This window comes from Colletotrichum destructivum, chromosome 10 (assembly GCF_034447905.1).
Source record: "Colletotrichum destructivum chromosome 10, complete sequence".
In the NCBI taxonomy this organism is placed as follows: domain Eukaryota; kingdom Fungi; phylum Ascomycota; class Sordariomycetes; order Glomerellales; family Glomerellaceae; genus Colletotrichum; species Colletotrichum destructivum.
This window is the reverse complement of record NC_085905.1, coordinates 2,062,772-2,088,050: the sequence shown is the minus strand read 5'-3', so window position 1 is coordinate 2,088,050 and position 25,279 is coordinate 2,062,772. Positions and strand designations below refer to the sequence as shown.

Here is a 25,279-nt window from a genome sequence, read left to right as displayed (position 1 = left end):
GGCTCGACCCCGCAGGGATTGTTTGTGATTAGTGATTGCTGATGGAAATGGGAGCGGGGGTTTGCCGGTGGATGAGATGAGTTGTATGCTGGCTGTAAAGTTAACAGAGAGAGCCTCAACTCCAAGGGATCAGGTGAACGAGATCATGAGGTTCGTCTAATATGATGGAACCAACGAGCAATTCGGCGTGCCGATACCGTGTTGGAGTACGGTTCATGCTGGAATCATCCATTCCCCCTTTTGTAAGTCCATTTATGAGGGGTTGCTCTAGAGTCGTCAACCTGGATCAACCACTTCTGAAGTCGCCCTCGGCCTGGCCGTTCCAATAATAGCCTCCTGTACAGAGCACAATGCATGCTTGAACCACCACTTGAAACCCCTGAGAAGACGGGTACAGGGGCTGCTGACCAAGCTCATCAGCATTCGACTGAAGAATGACTGACCCCGTCTCTTTCCCTGGTTCTCCTGGTCTAGTCTAGGTCAACACACACACACACTAACTACGATTTCACCCCACTAAAACATTCCCCGCATCTGCTTGCCAGCCGCCGTTTGTTGTGCGGGGGTGGAGGCCGATCTCTGGCGCGAGTCGTCCCTGTTTCGGATGCGTGTCGACGACAACAACTTTTCACCTTTCTGCACAACGTCCAGCTTTTTCCCACCCCGCCCACGTAACTCCAATCAACTCGAACACGGGTGTTCCGAGAATCGTAAAAAGTCAGGAAAAGTTACCACTCTGGCCTGATGCTGTTGATCTAGTTACCCCCCTCCTCTGTTCCCCGCCCCCCTGTTACCTATCTATGGACGCCGGCGCCGAGACCCAACGCACGACGCAGAACTCGGGAATCAAGGTCCGCCGCCCCCGGGCCGCCCGAGCATGCGACCTCTGCAGGGCAAAGAAGAACAAGTGCGATGAGCTGTACCCCTGCACGTACTGCAAGAGTATGTTTAACCGGAGATTGCAATGCGTCAAATCCCTCATCTGGATGTGTGTATGTGTGTGTGTGTGTGTGTGTTTTGTGAGGCTGACGGGGTCCAATTCAGATCGGAATGCGACATGTGTCTACAAAGGTCAGGACATGTCAAGGAGGCTTTTCACTCCAGAGTACGCAACCCCTGGTTCAACACAACCCTCACCTAGAGGCATGGCTCATCTCGTAACAACCCCCTCTATAGATATGTGAGACAGTTGGAAGAACAGGTCAAGAGGCTCTCGGCCATCGCCGAGTCCGTGAAAGCGCCGTCGACGGATGACAACGCCTCGGTGATCGCCAACACCGCCGCCCCAGAGTTCCCGGACGGATACTCGCCCGACGACCGCCGTCTCCAGAGACGGCTGTCCCGAAGTACCGCGGCCGGAGGGTCGCCCTCGAACGCCGCCCGGTCACGGAACGCCGCCGGCCAGGAGATCTCGGGTGTCAACCGCCACACGCGCAACGTCGAGTTCTACGGCAGCTCGTCTTCCGTGGCGCTGCTCTCCCACGTGCAGCGGACCGGCGACGACGACGAGCCCGTCGTCTCGCCGGACCTCGGCTCGGACGCGGGAACACTCCTGTCGAACCTCCACAACCCGGCCTTCTCGTCCCCCTCAGCCGCAGACCAGGCCCAGACCCAGACCCAGACCCCTGGCGGCGCGTCCTCCTCTACCGCCGTCGCCGCCGCCAACGCCGCCTATACCACCGCCGAGGCCAGGTCCTCCACGCGGCCAACGACGCATTACCCGCAGTGCCGGCACTTCCTGCAGAGCTTCTTCTCCAGCATCCACTACGTGCATCCGATCCTCGACCGGAAGCTCTTTTTCGACCGCTGCGAGGAGCTGTGGGCGCGGCCCGGCGACATCCGCGAGCCGTCGAGCTTCGTGGCGCTGTACTACAGCATCCTGTCCCTGGGCGCTCTCGTCGGCGTGCGGGAGGACGAGCCGGTGGACGGGGTCGGGAACCTGCAGTGGAGCCGGAGGTTCTTCGACGAGGCCAAGAGGCGGTGCGACCAGCTGGGGATGGTCACTGACCTGGAGATGGTCCAGTGCTACTTCTTTCTTGTGAGTTGATTGATGGACCGTTAGGCGCTGGTTGTTTGTGAGACTGACATGTTGTTTTCCAAGGCGAAAGTCTGTCAAAACGAGTTGAACGCTCACTGTAAGCAATTCGTCATGTGTCTTGGTCAGGTTACGCGAGATCTTCTAACATGGTGTTGCGTTAGGGTCGTACATGTACGTCGGACTCGCGGTTAGGACAGCACTCGCAATGGGCATCAACCGAGAACCCGGGGCAGATGTCAAAAAGGAACCAGCTCTGCTTAGAGCAGAGTCGAGGACGTGGTGGTAAGAAACCTGATGAAATCAGAAGAGGTGCGAGGTTCACTAACAGTAGTTCCAGGGGCTTATATTCATTAGAAACGTGAGGACAGAGCGGAGATCAACTTCATAGGCGTCCGATGTGCTGACCTGTCACAGTGAAATGTCCTTCTCCATGGGTAGACCAGATACGCTCGGGGCGGACTTATACCACAACCGGCTGTTCCCGGTCATTGGGGAAGCGGAACCCGAGTCCTCCGCCGGGGGCTCGGAGCTCGTGGACCCGCCGTCGTGCGCCATCATCAAGTGCATGGTGGACTACTCCAAGATCATCAGAAGCATCTGCCTGGGAATCTACTTGCCCGAGACGACAGTGCCGCGGACGGTCCAGCTGGCGCACCAGATCGACCAGGACCTGCAGCGGTGGGCCGAGGACCTGCCGGAGGCCATCCGTCCGACGACCTCGGTCGAGCCGCGGTCGCTGAAGAGCGTCCGGGAGGCGCAGTGGATGAAGAGGCAGAGGCTCGTGCTGACGATGCGTGAGTGTTTGCTGTCTTTAGACCAGACTGCATCGCGATCCCGAGTTGTTAATGCAGATTACAGGCTTCCTCAATATTAGGATCCTCCTCTTTGGGTCGATCATTCTCACATCGACATCGGCCGAGAGAGCTTCCATCCCGGGCTCGCAGGAAGGTATACACTTGTGCCTCGAGGCGGCCAAGCAGACGATCGAAATCATCTACCAGACGTACCAACATCACGACTTTTTCAGAACTTGGTACGTTGTCCCCCATCACCAGAGCCAGCTGCCGGGTCCTGTCCCGAACTAACCACCCCGGCCCCAGGTTCTACAACACGACGTACACCGTCTTCGCAGCGTCCATGATTCTGGTGTACGTGACGCAAGAGGCCACGGAAGCGGAGGCGCCGGCGCTCCTGAAGCTGGTGGCGATGGCCATCGAGATCCTCGAGACCATGGACGAGTGTGTCGTCGCGCTGCGGTCGGCGAAGCTGCTGCACAAGGCCATCGAGAAGGCCGAGAAACGGTTCTCGGCCTCGTCGACGCCGGGGACGGGGGCTGAGGCTGGGGCGCCGCATCAGCAGCAGCAGCAGCAGCAGCAGCAGATCCCGGCGATGCCGCCGGCGGACGCCATGCTCCAGTTGAACCACTACTGGGGCCCGCTCAACATCCTGGACAACGAGATGGATTTCGGGTTCGCGATGCAGTTTGCCGACTTTGAAGGAACGAACTCGCTGTTCATGGCCCTCGACGACCCGAGGGCGATGCAATAGCCGGACCGCAGATAGATAATCGTACAGACGCTCGCATATCCATAGAGGAAAAACGTGAACATGACTCTAGACTCTAGCAATGGTGTGTCATTGCTTGTCCTGCTGTTGCCTGCTTTTGACTGCCTCGTCCGTCTGATGGCCGAATTGAAGATGTGACATAGACAGTTCAACAGTCCCGTCCCGAGAGATGGCAAACCAAGTGACGGCTTGACAGACGTGTGCGATCCAGACAACTGCCGGAAACGATTGCCATGAACGCGTACTCAGCCTTTTAAATAGCGTGCATGGAGCCCGGAGATTCCTGCTGACGCCGGAAGGCCGGCAACAGTCGGGGAAGTCTTCGTGCCACTCGGAAAAGCCGAGGCAACTGGAGCTGAGTGTGGGGTCGAGTAGGACTTGACGGAAAGTTTTGCCCTAGTCGGGGATCGATCTCGCGGGGGAGATTCCGGGGTCGGTCAGGTCGGGGGGGCGATTGGCCGACTGTTGCCATCGTCAGATGGAGAAGAACGGACGCGGATATTCTGACGGTATTTTCGGAGTGGACAATCACATATTCGACCTGCTCTGCTTCATTGTTAAAGGCACATGCTGCCCTAGACTTTGATCGGTCGTTGTCATCATTATAACTTTATCATCACGAGTCAGCTTAGAGTCTAGAGTCTCTATCTCCATCTAGTACAGCACCACTCACTCTCAATCTCATTCTCACTCTCACTTTCACTCTTACCCTCACTTTTACCCTCACTCTCACTCCCATTCTCACTCATCATCCTCATGACGTCTCAAGTCGAAGACAGAGACTTCACGTCTCTGCTCTCGGAGCTCACCCTCGATGAGAAGATCACCCTGCTCTCGGGAAGGGACTTCTCAACGGCAGCAGGCGTCCCCAGACTGAACATTCCTCCCATCAAAGTAAGTCTCACTCATGAAACAGGTTTTTGGACTCCAGAAACTCAACACCAACCACCAGGTCGCAGACTCCATCGCCGGCGTCCGTCCGAGCGGGCTCACGGCAGACATGACGACGGCCTGCTTCCCGAACACGGCGTGCCTCGGCTCGACATGGGACGCCACGCTTCTCGGCCGCCTCGGCGAGCAGCTCGCGTGCCAGGCCCGCGACAAGAGCGCGCAGGTGGTGCTCGGCCCGACCATCAACATGCACCGCGACCCGCGCGCCGGCCGCAACTTCGAGTGCTTCAGCGAGGACCCGCTGCTGTCCGGGCAGCTCGCCGGCGCCATCGTCAACGGTGTGCAGAGCCGCGGCGTCGGCTCATGTCCAAAGCACTTTGTGTGCAACGACTCGGAGACTCTGCGGCACTTTTACGACGTGCAGGCGAGCGTCGACGGCCGGACGCTGCGGGAGGTGTACATGGCGGCGTGGCAGCACTTGCTCCGGACGGCGAACCCGACGGGCATTATGACTGCGTGAGTTTCTTCGCTGTGGAAATGAGTATTGTTGGAGGTTTGATGCTGACTATCTGGCTTGATGATAGATACAACAAGGTCGACGGCACGTTCTGTAGCGAACACGGCCCCCTGATCGAGGGCGTCCTGCGCAAGGAATGGGGCTTCGAGGGCATCGTCATGTCCGACTGGTTCGCCGTGCACAACGTCGCCGAGCCCATCAAGGCGGGCCTCGATCTCGAGATGCCGTTCCCCGTGTTCAGGGGAAAGAGGCTGGCCGCGGCGGTGCGGTCCGGTGAGGTCACCGAGGCCGAGATCGACGCCCGGGCACTCAAGATGCTGGACCTCCGGAACCGGACACGGAGCTGCCACGGCGAGCGGCCCGAGAGGTCCGAGATCAGCGAGGAGACGAATAAATTGGCGAGGGAGCTCGCGGCGGGAGGAATCGTGCTTCTGAAGAACGAAAGGGGGGCCCTGCCGATCAGCCCCTCGGACGCGCCCAAGATCGCCCTCATCGGGGAGTTTGCCGGGACCCCAGTTGTCACCGGAGGCGGGAGTGCCTCTTGCAAGCCGCAGTACATGCACTCGCCATTCGAGGTCCTCAAGGAGACATTCTCCGGTGACGATAACGTCCAATATCACGCCGGCGTCCGGACGCGGCGGGTCATCCCCCTCGCACCGACGGCGCAGCTCACCTCGGACGATGGGCGTCACGGCATCGACGTCCGGTACTACAATGGCGACGCGCCGGAGCCCATCCTGACTGAGTTCCAGGAGAAAGCCGAGGTCTGGATGCTGGGCGAGTTCAAGCCTGGGCTGAAGGTGCCCGGCTCCCGCGTCGAGCTGAGCACGAACCTGACGCCCGAGACGACGGGGGAACACACCCTCGCCGTACGGGCGACGGGCGAGTTCTCCCTCACTGTGGACGGGCACGAAGTCCTCTCGGGGCCCCAGAAGGAGATCGCCACAGAACAGTTCATCTTCAACCACGTCAAACTCGAAACGAGGGTGCAGATCCCAATGAACGCGGGCCAGGCCTACACCATCAGACTCTCGAACAGGTCCTGGGACCACCTCGTCCAGGGCGAGCCCACGCCTTACGCGGCGGCCCTCTGCTTCGAGGAGTACCGTTCCGACGAGGCCGCCATCCAAGAAGCCGCCGAGCTCGCCAGGAAGTCTGACGTCAGCATCGTCTACGCCGGGCGCAACGAGCAGTACGAGTCCGAGGGGTACGATCTTGACGACATCCGCATGCCGGCGAACCAGACGGCGCTGATCAAGGCCGTTGCGGCGGCCTCGCGGGGCCGGACGGTCCTCGTATTGCACTGCGGCAACCCGGTCGACGTCAGCGCCGTCGTCGACGACGTGGACGCCGTCCTGCTCGCGCACTTCCCGGGCCAGGAGGGCGCGCGGGCGACGGCGGAGATCCTGGCGGGCGAGACGAGCCCGAGCGGGCGCCTCGCGACGACGTGGTTCAGGACGCTGGAGGACGCGCCCAGCTTCGGCGACTTCCCGGCCACGAAGATCGAGGACGGTGGCCTTTGTCTCCGATATGCCGAGGGTCTTGGAGTGGGATACCGGCACGCTGAGGCGACAAGGCGGGCGAGGTGGGAGTTTGGGTACGGGCTTTCGTATACCTCGTTCGGCTACTCGGACCTCGCGGTGGCCGTAGTCGACGAGCCTTCTCCCCCTTCTTCTTCCTCTTCTGTTTCTACTTCTACGGGTGGTGGTTCCAAGCTGCGCGTCTCCGTCACAGTGACCAACACGGGGTCCCGGGCCGGGCGAGAGGTGGTGCAGCTGTACGTGACGCCGGCCAAGGGAACAGCTGTCTGGAGGCCGGCGCGCGAGCTCAAGGCGTTCGAAAAGATGCTGCTGCAGCCGGGAGAGTCGAGGGAAGTGGTCCTCGAGGTCGAGGTCAAGGTGGCGTGCAGCTACTGGGACGAGGCGGCGAAGGCGTGGAGGCTGGAGGAGGGACGGTACGGCGTCCAGGTCGGCAATCGCCAGGGGAACTTTTCTGTGCTCCGGGGATCGGTCTGGAACGGGCTTTGATTGCAGTTTTTCCACCTCCGGGCTGGGTGGTAAAGGGGCGACGGGATGGTTTGATTATGGGACCTCAGGCCCCTTCGATGGGTGATGGTGGCTGGATAAATTCGTCGACACGACGCAACGACCGCTGTGGTGTTTTGGCGCTGGTTTTGTGCTCATATTTTTCAAGGAAAAGACATCTATCTCACTTGGGCATTAATACAGACCTCGAGCTATTACAAAACCCTGCATCCTGAATTCATGAGCTTCCCAAAGCCACGAGAGGACGATGATGATTCATGTTGTTACAACTCGGCGGGCGTCCCACAAACAAAGTGCAGATCTCTTTGGTCCCGTTTCGACCACTTGTAGGAATAGTATGGCCTGTTCCATTGCTTGCGCAACGAACCGTCTATATTGGATGACCCTAAAGATGATGGTGGGTGGTCGGCCATATCCAATGGCGCTCTCACCCGACCATAAATCGTGGCAGCGCATCGTTGTCCAAACTTAAGACGTCTGACATGGCCATGAAACTCAACAACCACCTAAAAGCTGTAGACGAAATCAACTTCGGGTCAGCAAGTATCCCTAGTTCCAACAGGAAGTCTCCTTTTATTATTTATAAACCACTCTTTATTCTCTACATATATCCCAGCAGATATCTTTGGCTGTTCAACATGTCATGGTCCCTACTGTTAATGACCTATAATTACTAGAGAGTAGAGCCTAGGTATAGAAGTCCTCATAATGAAGTACTTGATTAAATGTTAGAATAACTGCAGCAGTTGGCTCGGCAGATAAACTGGCCAAGGGCGAAGATTATATTAGGCTGTAGAATAGTAAGGAACCATTGGCTACTACTTGCGCTTGCTGACTTGTAGTCATCTGCTAAAAAAGAGTTTCAGCGCAGCAATACAGACTATGCAGTTCGTACCCAATTCAGACCAATTTCTTCCCAAAAGTCGAGCTGGATATTATGGAAATCAACATGCCATACTACTCCAAGTAGACCTCCAAGAACACTAAGGATATCATCTTCTTAGGCGGCTAGTCCTTGATGGGCTGTGGAAGTCCCCTTGCCGCGGAGGAATCTATGTTGTTAAGGGCTTGCAAACCAGCTTCATAGACAACTACAGCAGTGATCACAAAAGGGCCAACGTCGCTAAGATTACAATCATGCGCTGGATGCACAAGCTTTTTAACAACATAACGTCTCTGCTGCTGCACATTCTGGTCAAGAACGCTTAGGCTGCTAGGATAGCAAGCATTGACTGTATGGCAGAGTTGTACGTATTGATCAACAAGGAGATGGGAGTCTGGTGAGGAATTTCGATGGATGAGAATGGACAGATCAGTATGAACTTGAGCATGATGAGTTGATCATGATGAGCTGCTATAAAAAGGCGTTCAATCTACTTCCTGTAACAAGGACACTCTACAGCGTTTAAGTAATCAGATTGATTTCATCTTGAAGACCGCAGAAACCGTCTCACATTTTTGGTCGAGTTTTACGCAGGGATTCTTGTCGAAGCAGACTTCAGGGTCCCCATGCTGATAGTGGATAGAGATGGGCATTCGTTGACTCAAGAGAAACGCGAGATCTCCGACCCCGCTTAACAGGCATAGGCATGCACAAGTTAACCTCGTAAGGTTCAAACCAAGCCAAGATAGACTTGTCTCTTTAAAGGCGCCATCCGGGATCCCACAATGTGCAGCTCTATGGTCATGACGTAGGCGGCACTGACTCTCGTATTAATGGAAGCCGGGTTGTTGATCCACGCAGAGCTCCACGGCCCCATCACGCGGATACAAAACTGGTCCCCCCTGCTGGTCTCTCAATGCCATGGATCTAATACCGCCAGGTCCGAAATGCCACTTTCTCGTCCACTATTAAACACCGAAGATCCATTAACATACCCTGTTCTTCCGTATTAGATGGATACACTCCCTCCAATCATCCCTCCGGCTGCAACCCAACGCGGGTTCTTTTGGGGGATCGCTCCCGCCTCGACCCGTCAAATTAACATCCGTCGCGAAGGTCGAAATATGCAGTGGGAGCCTTATTGGGCAGGTGACATGAACGTCACGCCGCGATCCTTGGTGGTGATGGTGTACTTCAGAAGCGGTCTCCGCCTCTCGCCGTGAGCTGAACGGCTTCCGTCTCCTCTTCCTTCTCACCTTTCTCTCTGGGTATTTGTGTAAACATACCCTGCAATTCGTTCAATATCGACATACCCTCACGACTCCCGACCTCCGACCTGCGATCATGCGCCCGGGAACAGCTCTCGCAGCGCTCCTCGGGGCCGCCGGCGCCGCCGAGGCGCTGCACCAGTTCGCCCCGCGATCCCGATCTGCCAAAGAGGCCGGCCCCGGCGACACGGCGCCGAAGCGGTACATCGTCGAGTACAAGTCCCGCGTCCACGTCGCCCGCGTCGCCGCTAGGATCGCCGCCAGATCCGCCGGCGGCCTGCGCGGGCTCCGCGTCGTCAAGGAGTTCGACTCGGACATCTTCCCCGGCGTCACCGTCGAGTGCGAGCGCGAGACCGAGAGCGAGTGCAGTCCCGACTCGGTGCAGCGTGCGCTCGACGGCCACGGCGACGGCGAGGCGGTCGTCGCCTCGGTGTACAAGGCGCAGATTCTGCAGATCCTGCCGACGGTCGAGGGCGAGTCGTTCAGCGACGATGCCGCCGCGGTGAACTACTCGGTCCACGGGCTCACGGGAGTCGAGAAGCTGCACGAGGACGGTATCCTCGGCGAGGGGGCCACGGTGGCCATTGTCGACAGTGGTGTCCAGTACACTCATCCCGCGGTATTTCTCCGAGAAGACGATGATGCCCCGACTTGGTTAACGCAGGACAATACTGACTCTCGATAGCTCGGGGGCGGCCTCGGCCCGGAGTTCACGGTCACCGGGGGCTACGATCTCGTCGGCGATGCCTGGCCGAACGTGCCGGCCCAGCCGGATAGCGACCCGATGGACCAGTACGGTCACGGAACTCACGTCGCCGGCATCATTGCCGGGAAGAGTGACAAGTAAAGGAACTACCCTAGTCCCCATGTCGTTCCGAAGACAGACAGCTGACGCTACCAGGTTTGTCGGAGTTGCCCCCAAAGCCAAGCTGCTTTCTTTCAAGGTATTCGGCAGCACCGGCTACTCCAACGAAGAGACCGTCATCGAAGGTTTCCTCAAGGCCTTCGACTCTGGTGTGAGTTGAAAATATTTCCACAGAACGTCTAGAACCAACTCATCTCACACACATCGCAGGCCGACATCATCAGTGCCAGCGTCGGAGAGGGCAGCGGCTTCACCACCAACGCCCTCGCCGTCGTAGCCTCGAGGATAGTCGATAAGGGCGTCGTCGTGGCTTTCGCTTCCGGCAACTCCGGCGAGGACGGCCCGTTCCAGATGGCCAGCGGCGCGTCCGGCGAGAGTGTCTTGACCGTCGCCGCATCCGACCCAGGCGTCTTTCCCGCCCAGGCGTTCACGGCCGACTTCAACCTGAACGGCACCTCCAACAAGACCCAGATCGCCTACGTTCCCGGCTCCGGCTTCTTCCCGAACACCATCGTCAACTGGCCCATCACACCCATCTCCCTCAACGTCTCGATCGAGAACGACGCCTGCCAGCCCCTCCCCAAAGACACGCCCCGGCTGAATGAGACCATCGTGCTCGTCCGCCTCGGTGGCTGCACCACAACCGACAAGCACAATAACGTCGCCGCCCTCGGCGCACAGCTCGTGCTCTTCTACAACGATGGCGAGATCTACAAGAGCCCCGTCAGCTCCGGCCGCGTCGGGCTCACCGGCGCCGTCGAAGCCGATGCCGGCGAGGCCATCGTCAAGACCATCCTCGCCGGAGGCACCGTAAAGGCCTCCTTTGACGTAGACACGGAACACTACGTCGGCATCCGCAACGCTGGTGGTGGCCGACCCGCCAGCTACTCGTCCTGGGGCAGCACCTTCGACCTCGCCCTCAAGCCCGACGTCGCGGCCCCGGGCACCCGCATCCTGAGCACGTACCCGACCGATGGCTACCGCGTCCTCAGCGGCACGAGCATGGCAACGCCCTACATCTCCGGCATCGCCGCCCTCTGGGTCGGCCGGTTTGGCGGCCGCGCGGCGCACAAGGACGACCCGGAGTGGGCCCGCCGGCTCATTGCCCGCATCACGACGACGGCCCGCGCCGTCCCTTGGGCCGACTGGTCCACCAGCGCCACCGATTACGGGTTCTGGGCGCCCACGACCCAGGTCGGCGGCGGCTTCGTGGACGCCGGCAGGGTCCTGGGGTACACTACCGAGCTGGGCTTCGACGGCCGCAAGTTCGAGCTCAATGACACTGCGCACTTCACGGGGACGCACTCGGTGGACCTTACGAACCGCGGTGACGAAGCCGTCACGTACACGTTCTCCCTACAGGACGCCGGCGGGTACGAGGCCTACGAGCCCTCTACGCCCGGCGAGGTGCGGTCCTTCGTTCCGGGCATTAACCTGTACGCCGAGACAGTCCCTATCAAGCTTACGCCCGAGGTCTTGCTGCCGCAGGAGATCACTGTGGCGCCGGGCGAGACCACGTCTGTCGAGTATGTCTCTTTTGCCTATGAATATCTCACCCACATCCAAGCCTTCGTAGTGGTCTAACGGTGGCATAGGTTCTCATTCAGCGTCCCAGAGGGCGCCAACCAAAAAGCCTTGCCAGTGTACAGTGGCAAGGTCCTTATTAGCGGCAGCAACGGCGAAGAGCTGGGCATTCCCTACTTTGGTAAGTTTCCTGCGACCCATCTGTTCCACTGTTCGACAGTAACTTATCGCACCCGCAGGTGTCGCGTGTGACCTCAGGGAAACCATTGAGAACATCTGGGCCTACGGATGGAATTATCCTTTCCTCATGTCCGGCGTAACGGACACCAGGATCGAACAAAAGTCCAAGTATGTCCCCCAGTTTGCAGACATCAAGGCCCCACGAGCTCACGTAGTATAACCAGCTTCACTTTCAACCTCACCCGAGATGCGCGCGACTTCCCGAGGCTTAACACCATGCTTGTTTGGGGAACTACCGAGTTCCGCTGGGACGTACGTTGAACTAATATCCTCCCGGTTTAATTCGAAAAAGCAGACAAAACGCTTACCAAAGTCTCCAGGTCTTCTCCGGGAACTATACTGAAGCCCAGTGGTCCTACCCGCCGGTGCCCGGCCAGAAAGGCTTCGTCGGCTCGGCCACCAGCTGGAACGGCACAGCGGATCTAACCTCGTTCGATCCCAGCCAGGACAATGAGGATGACATCTTCTCATTCCCCCTTTACTCCCAGTCCCGAGGAACTCCCAAGTTGTATAACTGGCTCGGTCGCTTCGCCGACGGGTCCCGCGTTCAGCCGGGCTCGTACAAGTATGATATGCCCCGGAAACGAAGGAGGGGTTGCAGCCTGTACTGACCTTGGCAACAGATTCAGAATCGCCGCTCTGAGGCCCTTTGGGCTTCCAGAGGTCTCAGGGGACTGGGATATCTGGGAAACCCCGTCCATCACCGTCCTGCCTTTGGACAAATAAGTGCGGCCAGAAGTTAGATACGTGCCTCTCAATCCGACTCTCCCTCTCTATTTGCTACTCTAGGGGGAACAAACCCCGTGCTCCCGCATGGTTGGTACACTGCAATAAAAGTCAAGCGATGACACTGGCTGGTTTTTACTACCACGTCCGCAGGAGCGGGCGTTCGGAAACCAAGAGTTTGATCTGATAGCCGAAAATTGAAAGTAAACGTTTGTTAAAAAATGTTTCCGCCCTCAGGTTATTGTATGATAAGTCATCGAGAACACCGATGTTTCCTGAATTATATCTTCTACACTGCAAAAGCCACATCATCACAGCCTCCGGTGGGACGGGATGATTATGGCGATCAAAGTCAGAGAGACGCTCCAATGCCAGAGCATCTTCGTCATCACCCACAATGTGTTGTCGGCTGTAGGTCTTGAGAAGACACCAACAAGGGCTGCTTTGGAGAGTATGGCTTTTGGGAAGCCGAGTTGATCAGCTTGTTCGAGGCATTTTGACACCAAGGTGAATATTTATGCCAACTGTGTTTTGCACAGATATGAGTCCCTCGGTTTTGATTTGTTTTAAATGACCCAGTGCCTTTGTCAATCCGTTTTTTGCATTTCAGAGTTCTACCTTTCCCCAGTAAGTTCCACAGAGTGGAGAGTATATTAGTTTAAAGTTACGGCAGAGCGTGATGTCAAAATTCTGGAAGCAACATTTGTGATTAATAATCCCATAGGTTTGTTCCTTTTGATGACACCTGTTCCGCATCCGGCAAAGCTTCTTCAGCTAGACTGTGAATGTGCCCGACGGGATAACTTAACCCCTTTGTTTTAGAGAAAATTTTGATTACTCAACTGCGTCAAATGGAACAGACTTGTTTACATCTTGTATTGTCCCGCGTGGGGTTATGAAATCCACTGTCTTGAGAACCTAAACTCTCTACTACCAGGCGGAAACAATATCCTTGATTAAGCCGGCTTCACGGCTTACAACTGGAGAGGATCCGCAGAAATTAATACTGCGCCGCTGTTACCGCACCATGCCGTAGAATCTGCGTTTCAAAGCCTCTTCGGCTTGTCACTGTGTAGCCTGTGGAATACCCTGGGCGGGCGTCGTCACTTTGTCTCAACGTCCACTATAACCAGGGCAAGGCCCAGGGTGACACGAAATAACCTACATGGGTCGCAATTGCCCAAGAAAGCTCCATAGACACTTGCGACAAGCGTACTACATCAGAATGCTTCTGACAAGATGGTGGCCTAGCAAACTGCCACAAGATTGCCCCCTGGTGACTACTTGAAATATATGTCGCAATCACAGTTTTGTAAAAAGCTTCTAGCTGGCTATTAAATATTCACCCGAGATTATTGTTGATGTCCAGTCGTACCTAGTCGGTCGGTACCTTTCCTTATCTAGCCGCATTTGTGACGACCCATCCACGTAAATTCACTGATGCATTGTGCTTTCACCAGGTCGCCGTAGTTCTCCTTATATCCGGCACATTCACATTTGATTTGTTGCGGACACCACTTGGCACAGCGTCGGCCACTGTTGTCTAGAGTTATGTTCAGCAGGAATGTAATCAATATATGAATCCTCAAGCATAAAACTTACAGGTGCATTGAATGGCGCCGAACATACATATTCTTGCGAAAACCGGTTGGATGACCAAGAGGACGGCAAGGCCAGTAACAACGTTAAACTGCATGTCGCGTCAACTGAAGCCTCTCTTACTTGGGCTCAATTGCAAGGTTGAAAAAAGGGATTGGGGCAGTAACAAGAAGAGCCGTTCTGAATGGTCGAGAGTAGTTCTGAGTGAAAATACTGGCACAGCCATGATCCAGAAGTAGCGACAGTAGGAGACGCCTTCATCATTTTATGTTTCAGTCTGTCGTCTTGGCGAGGCCTTCAACGAGGCCTCTTTTCAAACATTTTTGTCACCTAACGACGCTACTAAGATTAAATTTATGAATATCAGACTCCACAACATCATCTATTTATCTTGGAATCGGAGACGCCGGGTCTGGGGGTTAAGGTTTGAGTACGCGGACGTTTATGTTGGCAGCACAGCCGACCAATTAGTTAGCGCGGGTCTGTCTCCGTTTGTCCCGCCATCACCGTTCAATTCAAATCTTCTACACACACAACGTCACACGGATACAGCATCACTTTGCGCCATTAATTCAGCTCATTCAAGTGGCTCTCTGCTAACAACAGTCTATTCAAAGGCGTGATACGTCACCAAATCACATGATATTGGCAAGACCATCACGTACCGCTTCGATTGCCAACTCCCTCCTACACTCTCTAGTGGACCTAGATTAACGTGAATTATTTTCCTTCCTTCAAATGTATCCAAGTGTCTTACTTGGCAGAGGTATCATGCAATCCACAAAGGTCCCGTTCCACCAGCAATGCCATTTTGTGGGGGCTGTCGTGTTGAAGCTTTCGTTCCATTTGAGCGCACGGCGTTCTTTGCCCAAAACGAACTGGAAAGGGAACTACAATGTTAGTTAGAATCATGTCCGTGGACCCATCTCAGCAGGAACTCTACAATGACCGATCCAGCAACTACAATGGTAAACTGATGTACCGCGAATCGAGCCCGCTCATTATACATCAGCTAATTGAATTACGGCTACCTCTTGATCCGAGGATATGGAGTATATGCGTCATTGCGACAAAAACCTATTCTTGTCGTATTTCCAGAGGGACAGTGGACGTGGTCACTACCACATCCTTTGCTACATAGAAAATAGAACACTGTGCGTTTGGTTACTGACTGCGCTGCTGGCAACCCTGATATATCTGGCGGATAACTGATTGTTCAAATAGCCGGGACCATTGAGAAGATGTTGGCAGTCGGCGTAGCTATTTTTGATGAAGACACTTTGATGAGAGTTATGGTGCCACACGTGGGGGACGACGCAAAGACTCGTCGGGGACCAAAGCGGAACTCGGCTTCGCGGCAGCGATGAATGAGGCATTGATCAGCGATTCGAGGCGGCGGTATGCCAGCTTGATGTCTATTGTTGACTAAGGATTACCCATGAATGCTGCGCTGTTGAACCTTACTGTTGCATGGCAACTTTTCATATTTTCACCAAGCCAGCTGTATTCTCCGATTTGATTGGTTGCGGAACAGTGTTGTATAAATCCCGGTTCATGACCTCCAGAAAAACATGCCGAGGACGCTGGCCGACGGGATTTAGGTGGACATCTGCGCGCGGTTACTTACCGAGAAACGGTCCCGCTCATAAGGACCTGTTTTTTTTTTCCCGTCTCCCCCCCCCCTCCCCATTTTTCCCTCGTCCAATCCATGAAGCAGCTGAACGGTTAAAAGCGTAGAGAGAGTATTACCCTGCTACTGGAAGGTAGATTGCAGCGGTGGCCACATTAATGAAGACGCTCGTGTGGGCCTGCGCTATCTAGACGGAAGTCCTTGGGCTGAGAAGATGCAGCTGGTTTTCGATCAGTTGAATCAAATACAGACCTGGAGAGATGTACGATGGACAAGCATCTCAGTCTAACATCACCCTTGGCTTTCACCAACGGGTAACGGCACGGGTGTTGGTCTGTCGACTTACGGTTTATCTGAGAGTTCCATTAAGATCTGCAAAAGTGGTAGAGGCCAACTCCAGGAGGTCCTGCACAGCTTTTGTGGCTGGTATAACTGTGGTTCGTGGCCGCCCTTATCTGCAAGCCGGTGACAGCAGCAATTCTCAGCGTTAACAAAGCATTTCTTAATATAAGAGTCCCATCCCTACGCTCCTGGCCTGCAACAGTCGTTGAGCTCGCTGTCGGTTACAAAAGATTTGTTTTCTTTCTGAACGACGCCAGGAGCTAAACACCCCACCCCACCATCTTTCGCAGACCGTGACTTGTTTGAGGAAGGGGGAAAATGACACAGCCTTGCGAGTAAACATTCTTCATCAACATGGACGCGGACGGACTGATGAGAGCTTCCAATTACAACATGTGTACTCATGAGCCATGCTTTCATCCAGGCATCTGAAGCATGTTGGTTTACCACGACAAGCGACTGTCGTCATGTGTGGGTGTGAGTGTGGCCGTTGGGTCAGCGACCGTTTCAGTGTGAGTTGTGCTATTTTGGGCTCTCCAGTTGCTGGCCCGCTTTTACTGACTGTCTGTGTTCTCTTAGTGGTGGTAACGTAACAGCCCGTCGGCCCCGGAAGCATTCACATTTCCGGCATGAGGAAGCCCCGGCCTGGCCGTGATCCCGCGGCCATGATTGACCGACTCGGCTTACATCACTGGTCAAGTGAGGTGAAAATAAGTACTACCCCAAGGCCTCGGAAACGGCACAAATCGCAAGGAATATCGCAGTGAACTATAATTCGCACATCAAGCTGTCCTTGCAAGCAAGTTTAAAACCTTCGTTCTGACGCCGTTGAATCCCATTCTATTCCTGCTGGAACTGACCTTGAATTAGAACGTCAGCTTCAAAATCTGGTAAACTCGGTGCAATTCCCCTTTTGCAGCGTGACTCTCACCTCCCATTTCTCCTGAAGACGACCCACGTCTAGCAGGTCCAGCTATATGAGCACATGCTTCCCGCGGGCGTGCAGCTTGTTTTCCCGTTGGTGCCGGTGCCGGAGAACTTCCCGACCCACTTTCCGCAGATAACTTTCGGGCTGGTGTACTTGGTGTCGATCTCACAAGTGAGGCCAGAGGAGCAGGTGCCCGAGAGATTCCAGGGCGCCGCCGCCAGGGACATAGGCACCAGGAAAGCGACGACGACGGCGAGCTGCATTGTTCTGCGAGTTGTGAGGGGTGCTTGGGTCGAAAGAAAGCTTGCGAAAAGCACGACTTTTCAGGAGCTTGAGATGCGTTATCGAGGAAGTTGGAACGAGAAGAGAATTAGTCTAGAGCAGCTGCTGATCTATTTAAATGCTTCATTGACCGCTTTAAAGACCTTGGAGGTCTAACACTTGGTGGCTTGAAAGGCCGGAGATCGGTCTGCAGAAGACCCGAAATTTCGGTCCTCAAGTGACTGCACGAACCCGAGCTCCAGTTAAACCAATGCGCAAAACATCAACCCTGTGCTCGCCAGGGGATTTCGGCATCGTTGACGGGGGTCTGATAACGAACAAGAGGATCCGACGTCGTCTGCTCGTCGGCCATTTGTCAGGCATTCTTCTGGAGATCACTTATCCATCAATTACTCCGTTCCTGCTGTTCCCTTACTAGATGGTCCGATCCACCGTCGTATGAGAGGCCGCAAACGCCTGTTGCGTCTGCATCGTATTCTTGAGCGCTGTCGAATGGGATGTGGACCTTTGACTATAGATCCAGTGCGAGTCATGAGGGCAAGAACTTCTCTGTTCAGTAGTCACGCCGGAACTGCGTTGATGAATAGGAGATGGTCAGGGGGTGGGGAGATTGGCCGGGGAGACAACTGCATACTGAGTCGGTGTGATGGCGAAGCCAGCGAGCCATCCACATGTCGTCATTTGGCGAATAGGAAAGAGCTGATCCTCCGCAATCATCGAGCTTTTGTTACGCATGGAAGTTTACGTCGTGAATTGACAAAGGTATATCAAAGACTTCGGTGACTGGATGTGGCGGTGTGACGAGCACCATGCGTTTTGGACTTAAGAACGATCAGCAATCTTATCATCCAACATCTGTTTTGTAGCAAAAACACCGCCGTTAATTGCTGCCCGCTATCAACACCTTATTTTCCACCACACACCCCCTAGTTTATGCCTACTAGCTAGCAAATGTAGAACTAACTCTCCTAGAACCTTGTTATTATATAGTAGGTATGCTTTGCTAAAATGTAAGTGGAGCAGCTGCTCACTGCAGGACTCAAACCTTAGGCCTTACGTGTATGTATAGATTAGCATAATAATACACTTGACTGTTGTAGCAAGAGCAAGTGGAGCTAGGCTTATAACTGTTGCGACTGTTAATTGCAGGCAGAAATTAACGCCCTATATCCTGCGACATATTTTGAATGGAGCACCAGGCTAAATCTCTCCTGAGCCCGATGATCTTACGTCCTCAGGGACTTAAAGAAATATGGGAAGCGAATGAGATTAGTAGCATAAGAGATGTATGCTAGTTGGTTCTGTAGCATTGGTTGAGAAGCTGATGCATAGGCAAAACAGATCGAGGCTAACTCACATGACTGTGACTAGGGGGAGGTATCTAGAGCTAGAGAAACAACTGTCTGAAGTTTAACTTTGAGAGTTTTCGGGTATCTCATACGACGATGACAATATTCTACTGTGTTTTCAGCGTGATTGGTGCAACCACACTTCCTTCCCCTTACCCAGTCCGTCGAGAGAATGACTTAGGAATTGAGAGGGGGGCCTTTCTCGGACTCATCATGGAGATAGTCTCACCTAACCAAAAAAAAAGACTACCATGTGTAAACCCCTCAGACTTTCTGCTATGTCACGCGTGCTGCTTTGATGGACAGGTAAAAACCGAGGGGTATTTGCTTTGACCGAAAAGGCGCAACATCACCAGTAGTTAGAATGGCGCGAGGTCGGAGTATTCTGCCCTTTTCTCCTGTATTTTTTTCAATGTGATGACCTGGCGCTTCAAGATGCCGCATCAGGGAAGACTAGGCGCAGGCCGAGAAGCTTAAATAACCACAGTTAGAGCACGGCGCAAGCCAAGACGCTCTTCGCTTTCGCGATCTGATCTACTTGAAGCTCTTGTACTTCGTTTCATTCGTCGAGCGGTGACAGTACAGCATCTGAAATACGTTGTAGCGGTGGCTCGGATCTCACCAATTGCCGTCACTGACATATTGTGAGTATTGCAGGGGTTGAGAAGAAGGGTTCGGGTGGTGGGGGAGAAGTGAAAGGATGGCTCGGATGGGGCATCGTCATCTCCACGCTGCGGCGAGAGTTTGGCGTGACTGTGCTGGGCGACTCATCATCCACCACATCAAGCCCTTCATCTACTTAAGCAAGTGGCAGTCCGTAGTGCCAACAAGGCGGCAGCAAGTCCGTGCAACGCACCTGGGCTGGGATAGTGGGCAAGAGATCAAAGCGTGGTTATGAAGATCGTTGGTTGCGACAAGCAAGTCAGAGCCCAATGAAATCTTTCAATATTGGGCAGAAAGTCTACCTGACTAGCTAGTAGTCAATACAAAAAAAAAAAAAGAAAGAAAAATAGCTGTGAGAGGCAGAGAAGATGGCTACATACAGACTTCATGTTTAGACCATCACGGCGGATTTTGTAGTAGCACTATGGCGCAGTCGTTGGACGAAACAAAACGAGGGACAAGTGATTTCGCCGAACGCAAAGCATAAACAGGAAACGGAACACAAACATCACAAACGACAAACTTTCTCCGCGTGGAACCTCCCCGACGCCGACCAAGTTGCCGGCAACCGGCTACCCCTGCATCCACCGTCTCACAGTTCATCTCAATGTTGGTAAGTCGCGCTGCGGCGCTACTGCAAGACTGACACACTCTCGGCCTGGACGACTGGAAAAGCCCAGGCGTCACCGGGTTCGGAAGGTGTGACTGTTCTCCCCGAGTCAACTGTTGCCTCTGATGTTCCTCTCGGCCAGAGCAGTGTGCCCGGATCGTCAAGGCGGCATGTGTCAGGTTTGAGGAGAAGAAGGGAGGGAAGGGAGGGGAAGGGATAGGATAGGAGAGCAGGACAAGCCGTCTTGACCAGCGGCTACTGCATTTTTCTTCCCTCCTGCCGACCGGGAAACCTAAGACTGGTTCGTCTGCATTCTATAGGTATACTATGTTCCTGTTCATCAGGATTCCCAAATCCGATCCTGACAGTTCCTCTCGTAATCCCACTCACTTTTAAGTATCCAGTTTCCCGGTTTTCTGGGGCACCCGGCCCTTGCACCCCGGTCTTGGCACTACACTCTCTCATCAACACTTCACCATGAGGGTACGAAACACCATCATCGACGCTCTGGGGGTCGTGGTTCTGTCGTCGAGTCTCGTCGCCGCCACTCCCATCCGGGCCGTCTCTTGGGTCATTGGCCAGCCAGTCCAGACCACCAGCGGACTCGTCCAGGGACATGCCGCATCCACTGCTTCTCAAGTTAGTACTACACAAAGCAGCGCCATTGGAACACATATTCACTGACGGAAATATCATTTTAGGTCTCCGAGTACTTGGGCATCCCGTACGCCCAACCGCCCGTTGGCAACCTGCGCTTCCAGCCTCCTGCCAAGTTTACCGGCTCGTCGACGATTAACGGCTCTACCTTTGTAAGTTGAGCGCCATCAGACATCGTTTTGCCGCCGGGTGGAGGAGTTTGCGGTTTGAAGAGCAACACTAACGAAACCCACATCAGGGACACCAATGTATGCAGCCAACTGTCAACGCCAGCATCCCCGACGGCTTCGCCAACCTCGGTGTTCCCACCTCGGCCGTTTCTGTGCTTGGGGTGCTCGCCGACCCTGGCTCTCAAAGCGAGGACTGCCTAACGCTGAATGTGTGGACCAAGCCGCAGGTGGGCGAGGAGAAGAAGGCCGTGATGGTTTGGATTCACGGCGGTGCCTTCATGTTGGGTAAGTAGAGCCTTTTGCCTCCGGGCGGGCATGTTGATCCTGCAGACGGGGCTAGGCTAATCCAACTTGGCTTGCAGGAAGCTCTCGCGTCCCCGCAACCAACGGACAGTTCATGACGGACCAAAGCGATGTCGTCCTGGTGTCCTTGAAGTAACTATACCTGATAAGAACCATGGTGGACGAGATCGTCACCACTAACCTGACACAACGTAGCTACCGTCTCAATGTTTTTGGGTTCCCGGGCAACCCCGCCTCGGCCCCGAATCTCGGCCTTCTTGATGTCCGAATGGCTGTACAATGGGTGCGTGAGAACATCGACAAGTTTGGCGGCGACGTCAACAGGATCACCCTCTTCGGGCAGTCTGCCGGGGGTTCCCTGGTCGACTACTACTCGTACGCGTTCGCGTCTGACCCCATCGCGAACGGCTTCATCGCCATGAGCGGCACCGCCAACGGGTTCGGCATCTTCACCAACCAGTCCGTCAACGCCAAGTGGTTCAGCATCACCGCCGCCGTCGGCTGCGGCGACGCCCAGACGGACCTCATGACCGTCAACAACTGCATGCTCCTCAAGACCCCGGCGGAAATCGTCAACGGCATCACGGCGAGCGGCACTGGCGCCCCCGGCGGAACCTTCTTCGCGCCCGTCGTGGACGACACGCTCGTTTTCGCCGACTACAGCGGTCGGGCATCGGCAAATGGGGGCTACATCGTCGGCAACGACGACAACGAGGCCGGCCTGTTCAAGCTCGCGGCCCCGACGTTCAACGAGACGGCCTGGGCCGGGCTCAACCTCGTCTCCTTTGAATGTCCGGCGGCGAGGAGGGCGACGCGGGCGGCAGCGGCGGGCCATCCGACATGGCGGTATCGTTACTTTGGAAACTTTCCCAACATGGTTTTGAGCACAACACCGAGCAGCGGAGCCTGGCACACATCAGAGGTGAGTAACATCTAACCCTTCTGCGCTTCTTCGCCCGTTGCAAAGACCAGCCAAGGCATTGGTCTCGAGAGGCTGATTTTCAATGACGCGCACAGCTCCCTGTCCTGTTCGACACGACGCCTCAGTCCCCGGTCACCAGCACGCCGCAGGAGACCGATACGGGCTTCTACTTCCGGGGCGCCTGGGCCGCCTTCGCCAAGAACCCGAACGCCGGTCTTTTGCAGTTCAATGGCAACGAGACGTGGGCCCCGTACCAGGTCGACGGCAGCAATGTCAACCGCCTTGCGTTCGAGAACACGACGCGCACGAACCTGGGCTCCGCAGCTACTTTCGACGCGAACTGCGCTGCGGTGGGCGTTCCGGTGGCAGGGTGACCGGAGTTTTGTTAGAGCTGGCTGTGCTGTCTCGTAGATGCGGACGCAGTTGGGTTCTTCTCCTCGGTTTCTTGTTGTTACTTTACCTTTCGATTCTAGACGAGATAGCTAGACGAGCGATGCGAGAAAGTTTCTACTCACTTGGTGTTCTCATTACTTGCAGTGCCAGAATCTTTTTTTTTCGTTACGGCCAAGCTTGGCTATGAACGGCTTGCAGCGTTTTGAATCCGAACTGAAGATATTTGCAGCCGAGCGGAAAATGTTTCTGAGCGTGACCCATTACGAAAGCCATGGATTTTTTTGATAGTTACGGCTGTGATATGATGAGTAACGGATCTAGTGATTCCTGGTGACGGCCCCCCTCTTGCTCTTAAACGCTGCCGACGGTAAACATTTGTAGTTCTTGATGCCACAGCCAATGACTACTACTACACCGAGTTTCTGCCATGCTGTGTGGTAGATCTGGTGGTCACGGCACTTCTGTAAAGTGAATTCACTCAAACACGCATGTTAGATCATCTGCCCAAGCAGACACTCAAAGTCTCTGAAACGGCGGACATAGAGCACCCACCACCTTTGCAACGATTGATGAATTTCATGATGCTCATAAGAGCGGCCGTTGGGTCAAATGCAAGTCGGGAGAGACCTCGTCAGTCAGATCGACCGGCCGCTGGTCGGTTGGTGACATGGATCGAGTTTTTGTTGACAACCAACGACATCCAACATGCATGATAGTTTGCGCCATTCGCGTCATATTGCAACGGGACTGCATTAGAGGGCCGCATACACAATTAACCGGCTCGACAATGTGCCAACATGGGGTTGAGCAAACAACCAACGGCCGTAAGAATAATTTAAGCGCTTCTTTGTTATAACACCCTAGGGTTTCGTGTCAGTTCTTTCGCCCTTTCACCGGCACTCTCTCTGTGGCTTTCGCTCTCTTCGATTAGTAGCGACATCATCATCCCAGCCATCGTCACCTCATTTTCACAGATTGTCAGTCGTCGACCATCTCAACAACATGCCGGAACAGACCGACAACACGCAGCTGGAGGCTTTCACGAGCAGCCAGGACGAAAACGAAGATGGCTACATGGCCCAGAGCCTCCCGCGTGCCGACGAAGGGATGCCCGCGTGGAAGTTTCTCCTCGGAGCCTTCGTCGTCGAGGCCGTTCTCTGGGGTGAGTTCTACCTCGTCCAGAAGATCTTGTAGAGAGTCTTTGTTAACAGACCGTTTCTTCTTCTTCTCTCCCTGCGTCAGGTTTCCCAGTGTCCTACGGCGTCTTTCAGGACTACTACTCGAAACACCCCGACTTCCAAAACGACTCCAATATCGCCGTCATCGGCACCGTCGCCACCAGCATTTACTACCTCGGAGGTCCCGTCGCCCTCCCCCTCGTCGCCCGCTTTCAGGCCTGGCAGAGGCACATGATCGTCGTCGGCTGGCTCGGCTGCGTCGTTTCCCTCATCGCCGCCTCCTTCACGACAACCGTCCCGGGCCTGATTGCGACTCAGGGCGCGCTCTACGGCCTCGCCTTCATGCTTCTCAACTACCCCATCCTCCGCATGCTGAACGAGTGGTTCATCCTGCGCCGCGGGTTCGCCTTTGGCATCATGTCCGCCGGCGCCGGCTGTAGCGGCGTCGGTCTCCCCTTTCTCATGGATCTCCTCTTGTCAAGGTACGGCTACCAGATGACGCTGCGCGCCATAGGCGTCGCGCAGTTCGTTGTCGTCCTCCCCGTCATCCCCCTCCTCAGGGGCCGCTTGCCCATCTCGAAACAGGCGGCTCTCCGGAGGATCGACTTTGGCTTCTTCCGGAACCCGCTCTTCTACTGCTTCGCCCTCGCGAACCTCCTCGAGGCGCTGGGCTACTACATCCCCTCGCTGTACCTCCCGACATACGCGACGGCCCTCGGCCTCTCGGGGACGATGGGCGCCCTGCTCCTCGCCGCCAACAACCTCGCCGTCATCGTCGGCCAACTCGCGCTCGGCTACGTCTCGGACCGGGTCAACAACGTGCTGATCCTCGTCTTCGCCTCGTCCTTCGCTGCCGGCGTCGCGAGCTTCGCGATATGGGGATACGCGTCCTCCCTCGCGCCCCTGATGACCTTCTCGTTGGTGTTCGGCCTGGCAACGGGCGGGTTTCCCTGCCTGTGGCCCAAGTTCGGGTCCATCTTGGCGGACGACCCGGGGCCGGTGTACGGGTTCATGGCGTTCGGCAAGGGGGTAGGAAACATCCTAACGGGGCCTATTTCTGCATCGCTCATGGCGGGGGCTATTGAGTCAGGGTATGGACTCGGGCGATTCGAGCCGTTGATCTTGTTTCTGGGGTCGATAATGCTTTGTTCGTCCTTGGGGATCATGGGGTGGCCGCTTTTTAGACAACACGATAAACGCTGAACCGACCCAGGTCGTAATGGGTCGGTAATCCGCAGTTTGTCATTAGTAACGCACACCTACATAGGAGAGTAACTCATTCGATTCAATTCATCGACCTGCTGCCTTGTTCGACTCTTTTTCACCGTGCTGGCAGCCTAGGCCTCGGATGAGATGCAATGGTTGCCCGGTATCATTTCGACCATGTGGTTAATTCTCTTTCCTCATGTTTTCAACAACTCCGATTCGCAGCACCTCGTCCTGGGCCAAACCTACAGTCCGCGCGAACGAAACGTGAAGGGCAGAAGCTTTCAGTTGACCAAACTCAAACAATAAGAGAACCTGAACTGAAAAAGAGTGCATCTTTGTGCCGCTTCCCATTCAGACAAGTTCGTGTTCGGTACGAGTTCGTCGCAGAATATTATCCATTTTGAGTCTCGTGCTGCTCGCCATGTGGAAGCCACGAGCACACAAGATGCAATTGTTATGGATGGCCTACTTGAGAACAACG

At 55.1% G+C, this 25,279-nt stretch overlaps 7 protein-coding genes across 7 annotated transcripts; 5 read left to right on the top strand and 2 right to left on the bottom strand.

Moving 5' to 3' along the window:
• The first annotated feature begins 651 nt into the window (after positions 1 to 651).
• On the top strand, positions 652 to 3,807 carry CDEST_14918 (uncharacterized protein). Its single transcript, XM_062931074.1, has 9 exons — positions 652 to 942; positions 1,045 to 1,105; positions 1,177 to 2,038; positions 2,102 to 2,135; positions 2,200 to 2,320; positions 2,376 to 2,396; positions 2,453 to 2,832; positions 2,897 to 3,071; positions 3,139 to 3,807. Exons 1-9 carry the CDS (start codon positions 801 to 803, stop codon positions 3,584 to 3,586), a joined length of 2,244 nt encoding a protein of 747 aa, XP_062787125.1. The 5' UTR covers positions 652 to 800; the 3' UTR covers positions 3,587 to 3,807.
• A 266-nt stretch (positions 3,808 to 4,073) lies between these two features.
• On the top strand, positions 4,074 to 7,278 carry CDEST_14917 (Putative glycoside hydrolase, family 3, glycoside hydrolase family 3 domain, immunoglobulin). Its single transcript, XM_062931073.1, has 3 exons — positions 4,074 to 4,498; positions 4,557 to 5,011; positions 5,080 to 7,278. The coding sequence occupies exons 1-3, from the start codon at positions 4,361 to 4,363 to the stop codon at positions 7,037 to 7,039; spliced, it is 2,553 nt and encodes an 850-aa protein (XP_062787124.1). The 5' UTR covers positions 4,074 to 4,360; the 3' UTR covers positions 7,040 to 7,278.
• A 1,612-nt stretch (positions 7,279 to 8,890) lies between these two features.
• CDEST_14916 (Putative peptidase S8/S53 domain, Fn3-like domain, peptidase S8, subtilisin, His-active) lies at positions 8,891 to 12,780 on the top strand. Its single transcript, XM_062931072.1, has 9 exons — positions 8,891 to 9,827; positions 9,894 to 10,051; positions 10,110 to 10,224; positions 10,284 to 11,599; positions 11,669 to 11,778; positions 11,837 to 11,945; positions 12,002 to 12,089; positions 12,158 to 12,402; positions 12,461 to 12,780. The coding sequence occupies exons 1-9, from the start codon at positions 9,285 to 9,287 to the stop codon at positions 12,561 to 12,563; spliced, it is 2,787 nt and encodes a 928-aa protein (XP_062787123.1). The 5' UTR covers positions 8,891 to 9,284; the 3' UTR covers positions 12,564 to 12,780.
• Positions 12,781 to 13,424: 644 nt separating this feature from the next.
• Positions 13,425 to 14,416, bottom strand: CDEST_14915 (uncharacterized protein). Its single transcript, XM_062931071.1, has 2 exons — positions 14,166 to 14,416; positions 13,425 to 14,106 (listed from the first exon to the last, which is right to left on the bottom strand). The coding sequence occupies exons 1-2, from the start codon at positions 14,257 to 14,259 to the stop codon at positions 13,964 to 13,966; spliced, it is 237 nt and encodes a 78-aa protein (XP_062787122.1). The 5' UTR covers positions 14,260 to 14,416; the 3' UTR covers positions 13,425 to 13,963.
• A 2,678-nt stretch (positions 14,417 to 17,094) lies between these two features.
• On the bottom strand, positions 17,095 to 17,325 carry CDEST_14914 (uncharacterized protein; the record flags this gene model as incomplete). The annotated part of the gene is made up of 1 exon (XM_062931070.1): positions 17,095 to 17,325. The coding sequence occupies one exon, from the start codon at positions 17,323 to 17,325 to the stop codon at positions 17,095 to 17,097; it is 231 nt and encodes a 76-aa protein (XP_062787121.1).
• Positions 17,326 to 20,443: 3,118 nt separating this feature from the next.
• CDEST_14913 (Putative carboxylesterase, type B, carboxylesterase type B, active, alpha/Beta hydrolase) lies at positions 20,444 to 22,392 on the top strand (the record flags this gene model as incomplete). Its single annotated transcript, XM_062931069.1, has 6 exons — positions 20,444 to 20,605; positions 20,668 to 20,775; positions 20,862 to 21,078; positions 21,156 to 21,228; positions 21,292 to 22,018; positions 22,114 to 22,392. The coding sequence occupies 6 exons, from the start codon at positions 20,444 to 20,446 to the stop codon at positions 22,390 to 22,392; spliced, it is 1,566 nt and encodes a 521-aa protein (XP_062787120.1).
• A 1,021-nt stretch (positions 22,393 to 23,413) lies between these two features.
• CDEST_14912 (Putative major facilitator superfamily, MFS transporter superfamily) lies at positions 23,414 to 24,792 on the top strand (the record flags this gene model as incomplete). The annotated part of the gene is made up of 2 exons (XM_062931068.1): positions 23,414 to 23,573; positions 23,654 to 24,792. 2 exons carry the CDS (start codon positions 23,414 to 23,416, stop codon positions 24,790 to 24,792), a joined length of 1,299 nt encoding a protein of 432 aa, XP_062787119.1.
• Between the last annotated feature and the right edge of the window lie 487 nt (positions 24,793 to 25,279).

What these genes read in the sequence shown, in the direction of transcription:
- CDEST_14918 (XM_062931074.1), top strand. Translation starts at nt 801, where the DNA reads ATGGACGCCGGCGCCGAGACCCAACGCACGACGCAGAACTCGGGAATC. An exon ending in AGGAGGCTTTTCACTCCAGA is followed by an intron (nt 1,106 to 1,176) that starts GTACGCAACCCC and finishes CCCCCTCTATAG; the next exon opens with ATATGTGAGACAGTTGGAAG. An exon ending in GCAGAGTCGAGGACGTGGTG is followed by an intron (nt 2,321 to 2,375) that starts GTAAGAAACCTG and finishes CAGTAGTTCCAG; the next exon opens with GGGCTTATATTCATTAGAAA.
- CDEST_14917 (XM_062931073.1), top strand. Translation starts at nt 4,361, where the DNA reads ATGACGTCTCAAGTCGAAGACAGAGACTTCACGTCTCTGCTCTCGGAG. An exon ending in TGAACATTCCTCCCATCAAA is followed by an intron (nt 4,499 to 4,556) that starts GTAAGTCTCACT and finishes ACCAACCACCAG; the next exon opens with GTCGCAGACTCCATCGCCGG. An exon ending in CCGACGGGCATTATGACTGC is followed by an intron (nt 5,012 to 5,079) that starts GTGAGTTTCTTC and finishes GCTTGATGATAG; the next exon opens with ATACAACAAGGTCGACGGCA.
- CDEST_14916 (XM_062931072.1), top strand. Translation starts at nt 9,285, where the DNA reads ATGCGCCCGGGAACAGCTCTCGCAGCGCTCCTCGGGGCCGCCGGCGCC. An exon ending in TCCAGTACACTCATCCCGCG is followed by an intron (nt 9,828 to 9,893) that starts GTATTTCTCCGA and finishes GACTCTCGATAG; the next exon opens with CTCGGGGGCGGCCTCGGCCC. An exon ending in GGCGAGACCACGTCTGTCGA is followed by an intron (nt 11,600 to 11,668) that starts GTATGTCTCTTT and finishes ACGGTGGCATAG; the next exon opens with GTTCTCATTCAGCGTCCCAG.
- CDEST_14915 (XM_062931071.1), bottom strand. Translation starts at nt 14,259, where the DNA reads ATGCAGTTTAACGTTGTTACTGGCCTTGCCGTCCTCTTGGTCATCCAA. An exon ending in CGGCGCCATTCAATGCACCT is followed by an intron (nt 14,107 to 14,165) that starts GTAAGTTTTATG and finishes ACATAACTCTAG; the next exon opens with ACAACAGTGGCCGACGCTGT.